This window comes from Pipra filicauda, unplaced genomic scaffold (genome assembly GCF_003945595.2).
Source record: "Pipra filicauda isolate LSUMZ 115617 unplaced genomic scaffold, ASM394559v2 scaffold119_size3216105_pilon, whole genome shotgun sequence".
NCBI classification, from domain to species: Eukaryota; Metazoa; Chordata; class Aves; order Passeriformes; family Pipridae; genus Pipra; species Pipra filicauda.
Window position 1 is genome coordinate 1,670,732 of NW_024103651.1, and position 13,893 is coordinate 1,684,624.

A 13,893-nucleotide genomic window follows, 5' to 3' on the forward strand; every position below is an offset into this window, starting at 1 on the left:
AAATCTGATTGTTTAAAATCTACAATTTTGTGGCAAATGTACAGCCATTGAAGGAATAATTTTTTTCAGTGTACTCAACAGTTTCATCTATTCAATTCCCATTTAATTCATGGGTTTTGATGTGAAAATGTTTGCCTAAGAGAAGGCTCAGATACAGGAAATGTACAGTAAGCCACACATGTTCCCCCAAAAGATGCTTTGACCTCCAGTGTGGACTCTGTGGAATTTTGAGCATATGGGTTTTAATTTTTTAGCTCTAAACCCACCTAGAATGAGGAGGAAAAAAAGTCACACACCAAAAACTCTAGTATCGTTTGTGACAGTAATATTATTTCATGACATTTTCTGATTCACATATTTTAGCTGTTTTTTGATTTTAGTGCAAAACCAAGCACATTTGCTTCTGCAAATACAGAAGATCGAAATTTCTGCGTTTTAGTCTCTTTTGCTGCAAGTCACTGAATGGTTAGACTTTTTCTCCCCACAGACTTCAGCAAGCCTAATTTTCAAAGTCTCTGTTATTAATGAAATATCAAGCAAATTAGGTAACATTTGCCTGGGCATGGTTAAAGACCATGCACCCAGTGAGATTTCATATAACAAAAAGCGCCCAACCCTAGAAACATTTTTTTTTTCCATTTAATGCTCATAAAATTTTACAGACAACAGAATCCTTTCTTAAGCTTTATTTAAGAAATCGAATACTATTATAGTTCAATATATATAAGACACATCCAGTATTGTGTTCCTGATAGCAAGTGCATAGATTTTGTTAAGATATCATTTTTATATTTAATTTTTTTTTTTATTTGTTACTCAGTAGCACGTTTCATGATCACACGAAGGGATATTCCCAGTGATTTTGCTAAGAGCATGAGAGAAAAAACAGAACACAGCAAAGTAGTGAAACTACAACAGAGATGAGGAACAAAAACGATCAGGCAAACTATCAGTACAGTCGATTCCTGATAAGTGAATAATCTGATTGCTTGGTCACAATGCTTTATTCACTTATCAGGAATGATTCACACTACATTTTGTTAAACTGTTTTCCTTAGCCTAATACCTAAGAGTCACACTGGGCAAAGGCACACACACTCTGGCAGGCTATTCTTTAATCAGCAAGTCTTGTGACAGTTTGGTAATTTCCCATGGCGATACACATATAGCTAACAAAGAGACATTTTGCTAACACTGCAAGGTGCCTTACATAATTGAAATTAAAAGCATGCGTTTAAGCAGGACAAACTGTTCAGCTGCATTGCTTTAAGGAACTCGTTTTTCCCCATTGTTGAAATAAAATAATAAAAAGAATGAAAAAAAGAAAGAAAACCCTGTATCTTTCAGCCCTGAGTATTTAAAAGAAACCCAACTGCAGTTTAAGTCTTTTTTTTTTTTTTTTTTTTCAGTTGTATTTTTGGAAGAAAAGACCCTTCACAAAGCTCTAGTTTCTTTCCTTAAGACCAAGTTTGGAGGGAAAAAAAAGAGAAAAGAAAAAAATATAAAGCATCCACAGCAAGCTAAAAAAACCCAGAGAGTAATTCTGATTCATCATTCATGCAAGTCAAGACTTACTTAACTGAATCCACTGATGTCAAAATTATCCAAATTGGGATCATAAACTCCAGAATTGTCAAAGACCCAGGATACAGTCCGACCACTGGGTTCTGCTTTCCTGCCTGGGCTGTCTGCTACAGGCTCCTGTGGTTTTAGATTAAACTTAGGGTTGCTTGGACCCCTGACCTCTGACAACAGACCCTGCGAGATGACACTGGAGCTTCTCTGGGGCTCCAGACTCATTGTTTATTTGCTTCTCATGGAAACGGAAAAGTGAAAAAAGGAAAAAAGAATTAAAAAAAAAAAATGCATTGAGCAGTAACAACCAGGCCAACTCACAAGCCACCAGAAAATTTCAAAAGTCTTCCAAAGGCAGGAACCAACGTTGCTGCTGAAACCACACGGATACACTCAGTGCGCCAGGACCAATAAGACGGTATTGAGGGGGGCTGTGTGTGTGTGTGAGCCAAAGCCAGAGTGCCAGAAAGACCAGGGGAGAGGAGACAAGAGGGAGGAGTGTCATTTGGGTCTCATAAGAGCACTTTTAAGTGGTCTTCGATTCCTGAGCATCACAGAAAGTGGGACAAAGGAAAGGGATGGGGGCGTATGGCTTGAATTCCAGAGAGCACTCGCCAGTGCTTCTCTCTCCTCCTTGGGTTTGGTTTGGTTGGTTTTGTTTTTGCTTTCCCCCCCCTCCAAATTGTAAAGTTTGTATCTGCGATCAAACAGAGGAGAGAAGAGACTTTTTGTAAACCAGAACAACATAGATTTTTCTTTTGCAGCTTTTATTTCATCGTGGTAGACACCGGCTGGGGGAGAGCAGAGAGATTCTTGTGAGGAGAAAAAAATTATAGGAAATGAAAGAATAAAAAAAGCTAAAAGCCAACTGTAAAAAATAATGAGAAAAAAAAGGGCTATGGAATTTCTTTAGTCCCTTTTGAGATTTGTGTAATACTATCAGCCAATGCTGAGAATGATCTGCTTTGTAAGCCCACAGCAAAAATATCACCCATTGGAACAATGGGGGATCTTTTTTCAATCATTTATTTCTCCGTCCTTTTATTTTTGTGTGGTTTTTTTTTTTCTTTACTTCCGCTGGCTTTAATAGAAAGTCTTCCTGTGCTCCCTTTATTTTTTAAAGTATTATATGTATAACTGCACATAACAAGCTCGATCACCTGGTAGGCTTTTGCAGGCTCTCACAGCCCTAGTTAAGACGTGATTAGTTTCTAAGGAGAGTTTGACTAACGCCATATGCCATCAGATTACTGTGCAGTTTGGAAGAAATCCCAAGGCTATATCCTCCTTTTCTTGAATGTTTCATGTGCTTCTGCGAAGTAGTGGCAGAGTATTATTTTTTTTTTAACAACTAGGAAGAACTGATCTCCATAATCCACATTTTCCAGACTGACTGAAATGTCACAGTAAAAAAAAACCAAAACGACTTTTCCCGTGACTTCTGTGTGTTTGTGTGCAGAAGGTTTTGCAGATCGAAGGCTAACAAAAGCTACCTTGAATAGGACTTTGCAAGAAGCTCATTTAAAATGCTTCCTGCTCCAAGAGATTATCCAAGTGATAAGGCATGACTAGGGGGAGGAAGAGAGAGAAAAAAAAAATCAAAGAAACCAGAATATGTCTAAAATGTACAAATCCTCTTTTGCCCCCCAATCAGCTATTCACTTAGGTGGAATCGACTGTATCTTTTGTACACAACCAACAAATAGAGAAAAAAAAAAACAGGCACGTGAAACAGTGAGGTGTGTAGATGTATTACCAACACAGAATGACCACCAACAATACAACACACAAAGTAGAGAGACAAGTATTAGGAAAATGGTTTAATATTGGAGACAGAAGCAAAAAACTGCATCACACAATAACATACGTTACAAAAATAAGTCTGACTGTTTCAACTACACGGTTATGTTCACAATGAGGACAGAAGAATCAGAAAAAACTCTGATCTAAACAGCAAAAAAGCAAACCCCTAACGTTTTAACTAATACATTTATCCACGCAAAGTGACCGAGTACTCCTAATTCTAATTACCTTATTGTGTAACTGCACGATACAGAATAAAAAGTGAAACTTACCGCTTTTGTTAAGACAAAATTCTAAACACTAGATATAAGCAAAGGGAAAAAAAGAAATCAAGCCAAAGTTTTGAATTCTCGAAACAAAACCAACTCTCTTTCTACCGTCCAGAAATCAAACTTGAAAATCAGTCATGATCGAGGGGGCCCACGAGAGTAAGCCACAAAAATTTCCATTTGTTTTTTAATCTCCAGTATAAAAAGTTCCACTGGTACAAAATGCATAAGTACAATCAAGTTGTAGAAATAGGAAAGCCTGCTTTTTTTTCATTTTTTTTTTGTTCTTTTTTTTTTTTTGGCTCAAATTCCATCAAACAACAAAATCCAAATGCATCAATAAAACAGAAACAATACTCAAATGGTCTTACAGTTTCCACTAGATTGCATTAACTTTGGCTTTTCTCAGACAATACTTAAAAACTAGTTTGTAATTCTAAACAAAATGATAGTATTATTAATCTACAAACAACAATTCTCACAGCACAAAAAGAACACAAATACATAGGTTTGTTTTTTTTTTCTTTTTGTATGACATTATCCAAAAAGGTAATGAAACTACAGGATATTTTTTCCTTTTGTTAATTAGCACTTAAGATAATAAAAACAGAAACAGTAAAATGATTCCAGAGTAGCACAAGCCAAGGAACTGTAACCCCTATGGTGAAAGAAAGATGAACTTGTTACTCCTTTGAGGACTGCCATTTCATCGCAATTAGCTAATTTGTTTGAAAAAACAACTAGTCTAGTCTTTTGATTAGAATTTTGTAAAGCAATTTCCCTTGTTTTACTTCCTCTCTTATTAGGCCCTTGCACCCTTGCAGCTTTATCCTTTCAATATTTTGAAAGAGAACTGGTACGTAATTTGTCTCCCAGGAGGTGTACGTTTGGGTTTTTGGTTTTGCACTTGAATTTTATTTTATTTTTTAATTTTTTTCCCCCCAAGATGGACTCTTTTCTAAGCAATGAGCCATCTCAGTTGCCTGGAAGTACAGAAACATTCCTCCTCTCCCACTGCTAAGCCAATGTCCTGTGGAGTGTAATTCAGGGCAGCCTGGTGCCGAATTACACTGCCTGAGGACCAGAAGCATCACCACTCTAACTGGACTGGTAAACCCACAGGACACACCAGGGCATCTAAAAAAGCTTTAGAAATTTAGACAGTGGGTACAATGAGAAATATTAGTGAAACAGTCTAAACAATCCAAATGATGATCTCATATTATATATATATATATGTACATATATATAATATAACGTACGTGAGATGATACTTTGAATACGCACAATTGCTGCAAGTAGTACAAAATAGCCCTCAAAGGGTGTAGGAAGGCCCCAGCAGTAGTAAAAACGTGAGAAAAGTGTAGATCATTTATTTATAAGTGCATGTGCTATAAGAAGGAAACTTTTTTGCATCACTAGAGGCTAGTCCTTTCCATCCCAGGGCTCTACGTAAAGAAGCATTTAAGTTGGGGATGAGAGACAAGAGTGCACCAGCTGATGTTGCTCATATAGGGCTTAGTTTTTTGAATTTGAGGCGGCTTCAAACAGAATTGGGTAGAACTAGGAGGTGGAAGAAGGTATGGCACTTTACGATCGGTAGCAGGTACTGCTGCTCACACGCATTGGGTTGGCAATGAATTCACTAGACCGGTGGCAAAGAACCGAATTTGGTTGTTGGTCACTACTTGTGCGGTAGAAATGCAACCTAATCAGACTTACAAGGCAGTGTAAAAAGGGCTACCAGCATCTCTTTTCTGGTTCCTCACACAGAGCTTCCTCCAGCAAACACCCACATCAGTCACCCAGATATTCCCATGGACTACTGGGACGAGTGAAGTCACTCCCCTCTGTATGAGTGTCTGCAGGAGTGAGCCAATATATTGCCGTGACAAATAATGGCAGATAACACCAAACATTACAGTGTATGTAAACTTTATCCACAAAAAGTAGTTTAACTGCAGTGCACACTGAATTTTCACCCAGGAAGATCTAGTGCATCTGATTTAAGCAAAAGTTCATTTATTTAAATTACAAAAATATTATTATTTTTTTTCTTTTTTTTTTTTTCCCCCTCAAGGTTTTCAAATGGTGGATTGACCGCTCCGGGCTGGGAGTGGCTCACACAATAGATAATTAAAGAATTGTTTTCTTTTCCTTTATTTTATTAATACTGAATAGCATATTCCAGCAGCATATTAAAAGCTCTTTAAGAAAAGACAAAATCCCCAAAATCTAAAAAGGAAAACCACAAGTTAATTACTGTTTTAAATAATTTTAGTTATAGATACAGAAGAAATTTAGACAGCAGTAAAATATTTTTGTCCTTCAGATCTGCCCTGTGCATTGTTCTGATTTCAACCATGTATTAAATAAACCACAAAAAACTAAGTATATATATATTTATAGATATAGATATATATATAAAAATAAACAGCAAAATGGTGAATGTATAAAAGGTATTAACACTCAAGACAGCTCTGGGTGGAAAGGGTTAAAAGTTCAAAACTTTCTCACCTTAGAGGTTTCCATACAATATGAAGAAAATACATAGTGAGGTTTGCTTTCACAGCATTGATGTGTGCAGAGTGGTTAAAAAAGTGAAACATGGGCACTTATACAATGTTTTACAAAAAACATCAAAGAGAAATAACAAACAATAACAATTTCAGGCAACAAGACCACAGGATAGCAAGTTAACAAACTTTTTAACCTCTTTTTTCTTTAAATATTAGGGATTTATACAAAACACATAATAAAATACCCATGTTATCAAATTACTTCACACAAGAAACACACTGAAGCTCTAGGAAGAAAGTACCTTTGGAATTTGGCACTATAGTTTCACTGATTTTTTTTTTCTTTAAAAGAAAAACCGATCACATTTTGCTGAACACAAACACACCTAAATTGTTCACAATAAAAAAATGACATCAATGCGTCACAAGCCAACACAAACTTATTCTGGAATATTTTTTCATTTTTCACATGAAATTATTATTTTTTTTTAAGCAAACAACTTTTTTTTTGTGTTTTTATTTTTTTGAATGTTGTTTTTGTTCTTGTTGTTCAAGTAAACCAATTTTAAACTCGTCTTTTTATAAACATAGAACACTTAAGACCATAAGACTCATGATGAAACCACAACTTAATTCACAGAAGCACCAACGTAACACATTTTACAGTAACCTTTCTTCTGTACATTGAAACAGTATAAAATATAGGTAATTTCATGTGCATTAAACCATGGATTGTCTAACTGTGAGTCAGTTCAGCAAAAGGTGACACAAGTAGGTAGCATTTGCCCTAAAACAGGGTAAATATTTTCTTATACTAATCTACAAAAAGTGGTTCTATATATATACTTTAATGAGAAAGTGAGCCACCTAAAATGGCCTTATCAAAAAACTTTACACTGCCTGAAAAATGTAAAAACTATTACAGACCTCTAGAGACTTAAAATCAGACAGTTTTATTTCTCAAACTGTTTTGGAAGTAGTCTGTTAGAAACCAACATTCTGTGCCTCTGGACACATATTGCTATTGTCACCAGTGACCAGGCAGAATGCCAATCCCTGTATAATACTTTCAAGTCTGTTTTTTTTTTTTTTATTTTTTTTTTTACGAAATGAAAAAACGAAAACCAAAACCACCAAAAAAAACCCAAAACCAAAATAACCAAACCAAAAAAAAAGAAAACAAAACCCAAAACAAAAATCCCAAACAAAAAAACTCCAAGGAAAGAAGAAAACCAAAAACCAAAAGAAAAAAAAAAAGAACAGAAAAAAAAAAAAAGGAAAGAAAGAAAAAACATTTTGCCACAGGTTGTTTTTAAATCCTATCATTAATTTATCTAATAATAAATTTCAGTCTTGCATGAATGCAGCAATGTTTTTTCACATTGACTTCCCAGAATTCATAGCTAGATGAGGTCACATGCAAATTTCAAAGGTCAAACTAGGTCAGTAGGAGAACCAAATATGATGTGAGGTCAGAAAGACATCAGAAACAATGACGGGACGATGAAACTTTTTTTTTTTTTTTTTTTGAGACGCCACAGGGACATGCTAGGCAAACGATGGGCTAACGGGCATGGAGATGTCTAGGGAAAAAACAAGGAAGAGGAAAAAAAGTTACACAGAATCTATGCAGCACAAACAAAATCACTTTTATGGGTACAGGAGAAAACCAATGCAAATCTTTCATCAGTAGAGCCTATGAGCCGTTCACATAATTTGCATTAACTCACAATACTTGTCAACAAGAGCACAATGGAACCCCAAAAGGATCCATCTGAAAGGAGTCAGAGAGAATGGATTCCTCTTTGGGGAGAAAAGAGAGGAAAGAACCAGTTTCTACAAATGTAACAGAAAGGTACAGGGAGGGGAGGGAAGGGTCAGACAACCAAACTTTAAACTAGGTAATGGAAACTACAAACAAAATAACCAGACAAATACAAACAAGAGGATAAAAGTATGAACTGTAAAGGGTGGAGGGTTCAACAGTGAAAAAGCGCCCATTCTTGGCACAATTACTCTAGAGACTACTTCAAAGGATCTAGCTAGCATAGAGAGCTGCTCTTTAGGTATCCAATAAGTTAACAATAGGCAATAAATAAATTCCATTATTTCTGAGGCAGTAAAAATTTTGTATAAAAATAGAAATGCTTTTTACAAATAAAATTTACAGGCCTGTGGCTTTCTTTTTTTTTATTATTATTAAATTTATCTCTCAAGAAACATCAAGTATTGTCACTCATTTTATTTTATTTTTTTTATTTTAAACCCTGTAGCTTTAGAAACAGATCTCTAAATCTTTTTTACATTAATCCTTTCCAAAAAAAACCAAGAACTTAAAAAAAATGAAATATAAAGACGACCAGTGTAAAATCAGACTAATATATAACAATACGTTGATTTGAACCGAAAAAAAAAATCAAATCTTCTCAAAAAACAAGTTGATGTAGTGGAAAGACTTGTTTCAATTTTTGTTGCAAAGTAAGTGCTTCAAACTGGCATGAGGCCATTTTGTTTAACCTATAAACTGCTGGTGCCACCCTGGTAAAATACGATCCATCCATAGAAAACAACTTTTATTGTGTGCTAATGGCACCAGGGTTCACAGAGTTAAATTGCACATTTTTTGTGTCTGTGTGTGTGTGCTGTTTTGAATTTCAAGACGTTTATTTTTGTTTCAAAAAGGAGATAAATTATGCTGCAAAACAAAATACAGTAACACAACTCAGTAATTACTTGGCAAGGAAATGGGAGCCAAGTGTAATAAGGACAAGTGGGGAAATGGAAGTGGTAACTGTAAAAATAACTGTCTCTTGGTGAAGGTTGGCTCTATGTTCTTTCTTAACCCCCCTGCAGAGGACAGGTTTGCTCATGGGACTTACCCTAAGAAAGCTAAAATAAGAGCAGTAAGCATCTGGGGTTAAGATCAGTAAGGTTTGCTGTCATTTTTGGAGCGTTTCAGCTGAACCTTCAAGCGTTTCATGCCAATCTGAAAGCCGTTCATAGCCTGGATAGCAGCTTGTGCAGAGACTGGATTGTCATAGCTAACAAAACCTAGGAGACACAGAACAGAGGTGGGAGAGAAAGTCAACTACAGGTTAGAACAAATGTCAGATGGCATTTTGTTAGGTTTTTTATTATCACTATTTATTCGATACATTTACCTTGCTTTCAATTAGTTCTTTCAGCACATTTCATATCCCATTTCCTCTCCCATTTCCTTTGCCTTCCCCTTTACCTTCATAATATTTCTTTACTAGCTGGGATGCAGTTGGCCTGTTCTGGTGCAATGCAGTTTTCAAGTCTGTTATTTATCTACCTACCTTAGAGACTGAAGATATTTATTACTGTGGCACTTTTCAGTGTAATATCTACATACCTCCTAGACTATTAGGAAACACTATTTAGGCCAACCTGCAGATAGGAAGCTAAAACAGAAAGCCTGGTTACAGAATCAAACCCCAAACTCCCTATACCCATTGGTACACCTGGATGTGAGTTCACGTGTGATATGGAACACTCATCTCCTTGGACTCAGCCTAGGACAGCTGCAATATTAATATTTTGTATTTTTACAGCTCCTTCCAGTTCAAGATCTTAGGGTACATTAATGTTTGTTAATTCAGCCTCTTGGTCCCCAAAGGAGCGTGCAAAAATCAAAATTAAGCAGCATCATACAGACAATGGCAGGGCTTGATGAGAACTCCAGATCTGCTCCTCGGTTGCGAGCACTAACTAGGGGGATAATGCTTGCTAAGGTAATTCAGAATGGCTGGCCTGGCTCAGCTTTCTTTTCCCTGGGAGACTAGAAATGCTCTGTTCATAATATACTCAAATCTCCCTGATTCTGGAAGCTCAACATTCATTTTCATATCTGGGCCTCCCACTTGTAATTGCACAGCTTGCCTAACTGCTGCTCTGCCTCAGCTCGGACTAATTATTGCTACACTCAGCCTGCTGTTATGCATCTGCTTTGAAATGCTCCCTCTTCTTTCCACTTGAATTTGCCTTAACACATATCCCTTCATTCTCCTACAGCATGGATGCCACACACTTTGTTGCTAACACACAGGCTTTTCAGTGCCTCTCTTCCACAAACGAGCTTTATTCATTTGTGCTTAGTGTCTGCGTACTTTTTGGATCCATAACCTCTTTTTCCCATTACTTTAACCTATTCTTTTATGGCTTTTGCTGACCTTGCACTGCTGCCCTCTTCCACTTGCAGAGTCAGAATGTTACACTTTCTCCATTACAAAGAAAAAACCCTGTTATCAAGTCATCTGGTCCTTGTCCAGCTGCTCTCCTTCATAGACCATCCCTATGGCCTCACCTTAAATCAACTTCACCAAACTATTTAGCTTAAGATGCTTCTCTGAACAACTCAGGCTCAATTCTGTTCCTTCTACTCAGAAACACCTCCCACTTAAATCTCTGCAGACCTTCTCCTGGCCAAAGCCAATATGCTCTATCCATGTTGTTCTGTGTTATTTGTTATCTCCTCAAGGGATAATAAATATTCCTCCATACCTTCCTTGGTTTTAGTAACTCTTGTCCCTTACTTTCTCCACTAGATCATCACTGCTTAATGTAACTGCCATATCCTAGGAGCTTCATCACTCTTTTTCTTCCTTCCTTTCCCCTATTTTCTTCTAGGAGATCCTATCTGTTACCATGATTCCAATCACTGTCTTAGCTCTGCAGTCCTGTGTCTCCTTTCACAGCTCACAGATCTCAGCCTTGATCTCCAGGATTGCCTCGGGGATAGAAAAGTGAACTACCATGAGTTGGAAGGCAGCAGTAGCACTTTCCAGGCAGGTGCTCCACAACTGAGATGCAGCTACTCTCACCTACCTTGAAAATTCAAGCATTTCCCTCTACAGCTTTCCTGACCTTCACTTTATTCTTTTAAATGCATTCAGAATGGTCTACTTCTATGAACTTCTCACCACCTTAGTTCCTTTTCTTCTTACCTAGTTTTATCCACCTTGAAGTTAAACTGGTGATTTACATCAGACACTTTGATGGTGAATGAAGAAAAGGAAGCGCATTCAGAGGTGGCTTTTCCACCCACCATTCATGTCACCAGTTTAGACATCTCCACTGATGACAGAAGAACAATTAGCTCAGGCTATGCTTACCTTCTAGGGAGGTGAGACAAGTCACCTGATTCTATGTCTCTTTAATAGCTTCCTTGACCCAGACACCCAATTCAAACACACATCCGTGCTGCATCAGTGGCATCAGCCCATATAATTCAATTGTTATTCTGATTCATAATTTCTCTCTTTGCACAGAATGCTGTACCTGCATTAACCTGTTACACTCTCATCTTCTTCCTTATTGAGAACCTTCATTAATAAGCTTACAGAGGAATTTGGCATTCCTTCCCTCTATTCATATTTTTCTGATTGCACCCATTCATAATTTTTTGTCTGAATTTTAAACCACAGGTTACATGAGGTTGGGATGATGTTTCTTCTCATTTCGTGAAGTCCCTGTCATGACAATTCTGATTTTGAGTATAGAGATACTCTAGGTATCTCTATAATCAGGATTAATATTTTTAATCATTCAAGTAGCAATTTTGCTATGAGGTAGGCTGCATTTATGCACTGATGTCACTGGGTCTCCCATCTCCTGCCTTACTTTTACATATTACATTTTACTTATTCTAAGATTTATGAAAGGTGAGAGATAAGCTTGAGGAGTCAAACCCTTTGTCTGCTGAATCAACTAAAGCCCATGAGAACTCATGGAAGAGCACTCCCAGATGTAAACAGACTGTCCTGTCATCCTTATCACCATTAAATCCTTTGAGCATTCATTTTGAGGTGGACAAGAAAGCAAAGTCCATTTTCTGCAAAGAAAAGGAATTTTTCATTCTGAGAGGCAGTGTTACATGGAAGTTCATCACTGTATGTCACTACCCTGTGACTCTCTCAGAATGCACCTTCCCTTCTGCCAGTAGACAGACTTGGACAATCTTTACACCTTTTGGATGTTTAACCTGTTCTCATCTGCAATTTCATTTCCTCCTCCTTCGGGCAAGAGATTGGAAACTCCAGAGTAGAAAGCACTAAGCATCTGCAAACCATTACTATTATTATTACAAGGGGAAAAAAGACCAAAACAAAGCAACAAAAACCCTCAAACTCAAACTGTACCAAGAGCAATGACCATTAATGACACAGGAGAGAAATGGGTTCTTCAGCCCTAGTTTTTGGGTGGGAGGGCAGAGAAAAAAAAAATAAAGTGTTTTCAAAGACAACTGTGAGACCAAAACAACAAAGACATAATTCCTGCTAATAAAGCTGAGGAGGTACATACAGAGTATGCCAGTATGTTAAAATAGCAGGATTAATTCTGGCTTTGCCTCTGATTGGCAGCATCACCAAGTTGTCACCTACTGAATCGGAAAACTTCAACTTCCTCTGCTACTTCACTACTTTTAGTTTTTAAAGCAGAACTCTCTCCCTAGTGGCAGAATATCTGTGAAGGAACAATGAGAAATGGAAATATCAGTGAAAGCTGCCTAAAACCAAAAAGACAGAGAATTGCTACATCCATTGGCTGTTGACATCTTCATTTTTCCTCAAAGAAGATAACCTTGGTGTATCACTCTAAGTTAGGTAAATTGTGTCCCATAAATCCAGACATATATGTAAGTAGATAATCAAAAAATAAAAGGAAAACTATGAAAAGCAAGTATGGGAAGTGAGCTGATGAATTGAGCCACCTGCCCAAAGTAATTTACATTCTTTCAGCAGTCACCACAATTGCTGCATTTCGATTAACGTAGCTTGATTTGACATTTCATCAAGATTCCTGGAGACCTCAAAAATGATTTTGTAACCCCAACCTACTAACAGAACTGGCTCCAGATCAATAGGGAGTCCATTTCAATTCCACTTTTCAAATTTGCAACAGCCTGAGGGACTGTTTTAACCCACTGCAGACAAAGGCTGGACTATACTCATCTAGATATGAATAATTTTTTTGTAAAGCCTAAAGAGGTGAATGCTTCAAAAACAAATGGAAAGACTATGGGAAAATGTACAAAGAATGTCACACCCGTTCTATGAACCAAATCAACTTTCCAAGTGTACTAAAGGCTTGTCTTCAGGTGCAAAACACTCAGACAGTGACAAGGTATTGTGGTGCAGTAGGTACTTTTGAGTAACTTGATGAATCCTCATGTTTGGGTGCTGTCTGTTTAGTTATACTCAAATCCTTTCAAAACAGGTTAAAGCACAATAGCTGTGGGGCACTTGAAAAGCCCTGGGGAAGACAAAGCCTTAGACAGACACATTTTGGCAAAACTTAGATTTAAAAAAAATAGTAATGTTATGCAAGCTAATAAACATGTATTATGGTTAATGGGACACTTCACATGAGGACACTTCAGAACCAAGGGAAGGTGTTGGGCAAAGAGCAACACTGGCAGTACAAAGGAATTTTGGAAACTAGGGGGTTTTCTGAACTGGTTATTTTTTTGTCATATATACAGCTGAATTCCTTCACTCCAGGAAAGAATTGTCACTTTAAAGGAAGCTACAATACTTCACATCAAACCTTATAAAACTTATCTTTAAGAGAGTCTTTCCTATTCCTAGATCCTCCCTATGTCTTGCATAAGACCACAATTATTAGACCAATGTTCTAATAGATTGCCACTCACATTCCCTACTCCACTCCATCAAAGCACCAAACCGAACTGGTCCATCTCTGCT

The 13,893-nt window shown here is 37.1% G+C and overlaps 1 protein-coding gene across 10 annotated transcripts in view; it reads right to left on the bottom strand.

Annotated features, from left to right (window-relative positions):
* Positions 1-671: 671 nt before the first annotated feature.
* The window catches only part of CELF2 (CUGBP Elav-like family member 2), a 456,142-nt gene continuing 442,920 nt past the window's right edge, over positions 672-13,893 (bottom strand). For 8 of the 10 annotated variants that reach the window (XM_039386308.1, XM_027728230.2, XM_027728228.2 and 5 more), the window contains one exon: positions 672-9,217. In XM_039386308.1, coding sequence (XP_039242242.1) covers positions 9,090-9,217 — 128 coding nt within the window. In that variant the 3' untranslated portion in view covers positions 672-9,089. The remainder of the gene's footprint in view (positions 9,218-13,893) is intronic. The other 2 variants (XM_039386268.1, XM_039386251.1) reach the window with 1 other exon arrangement.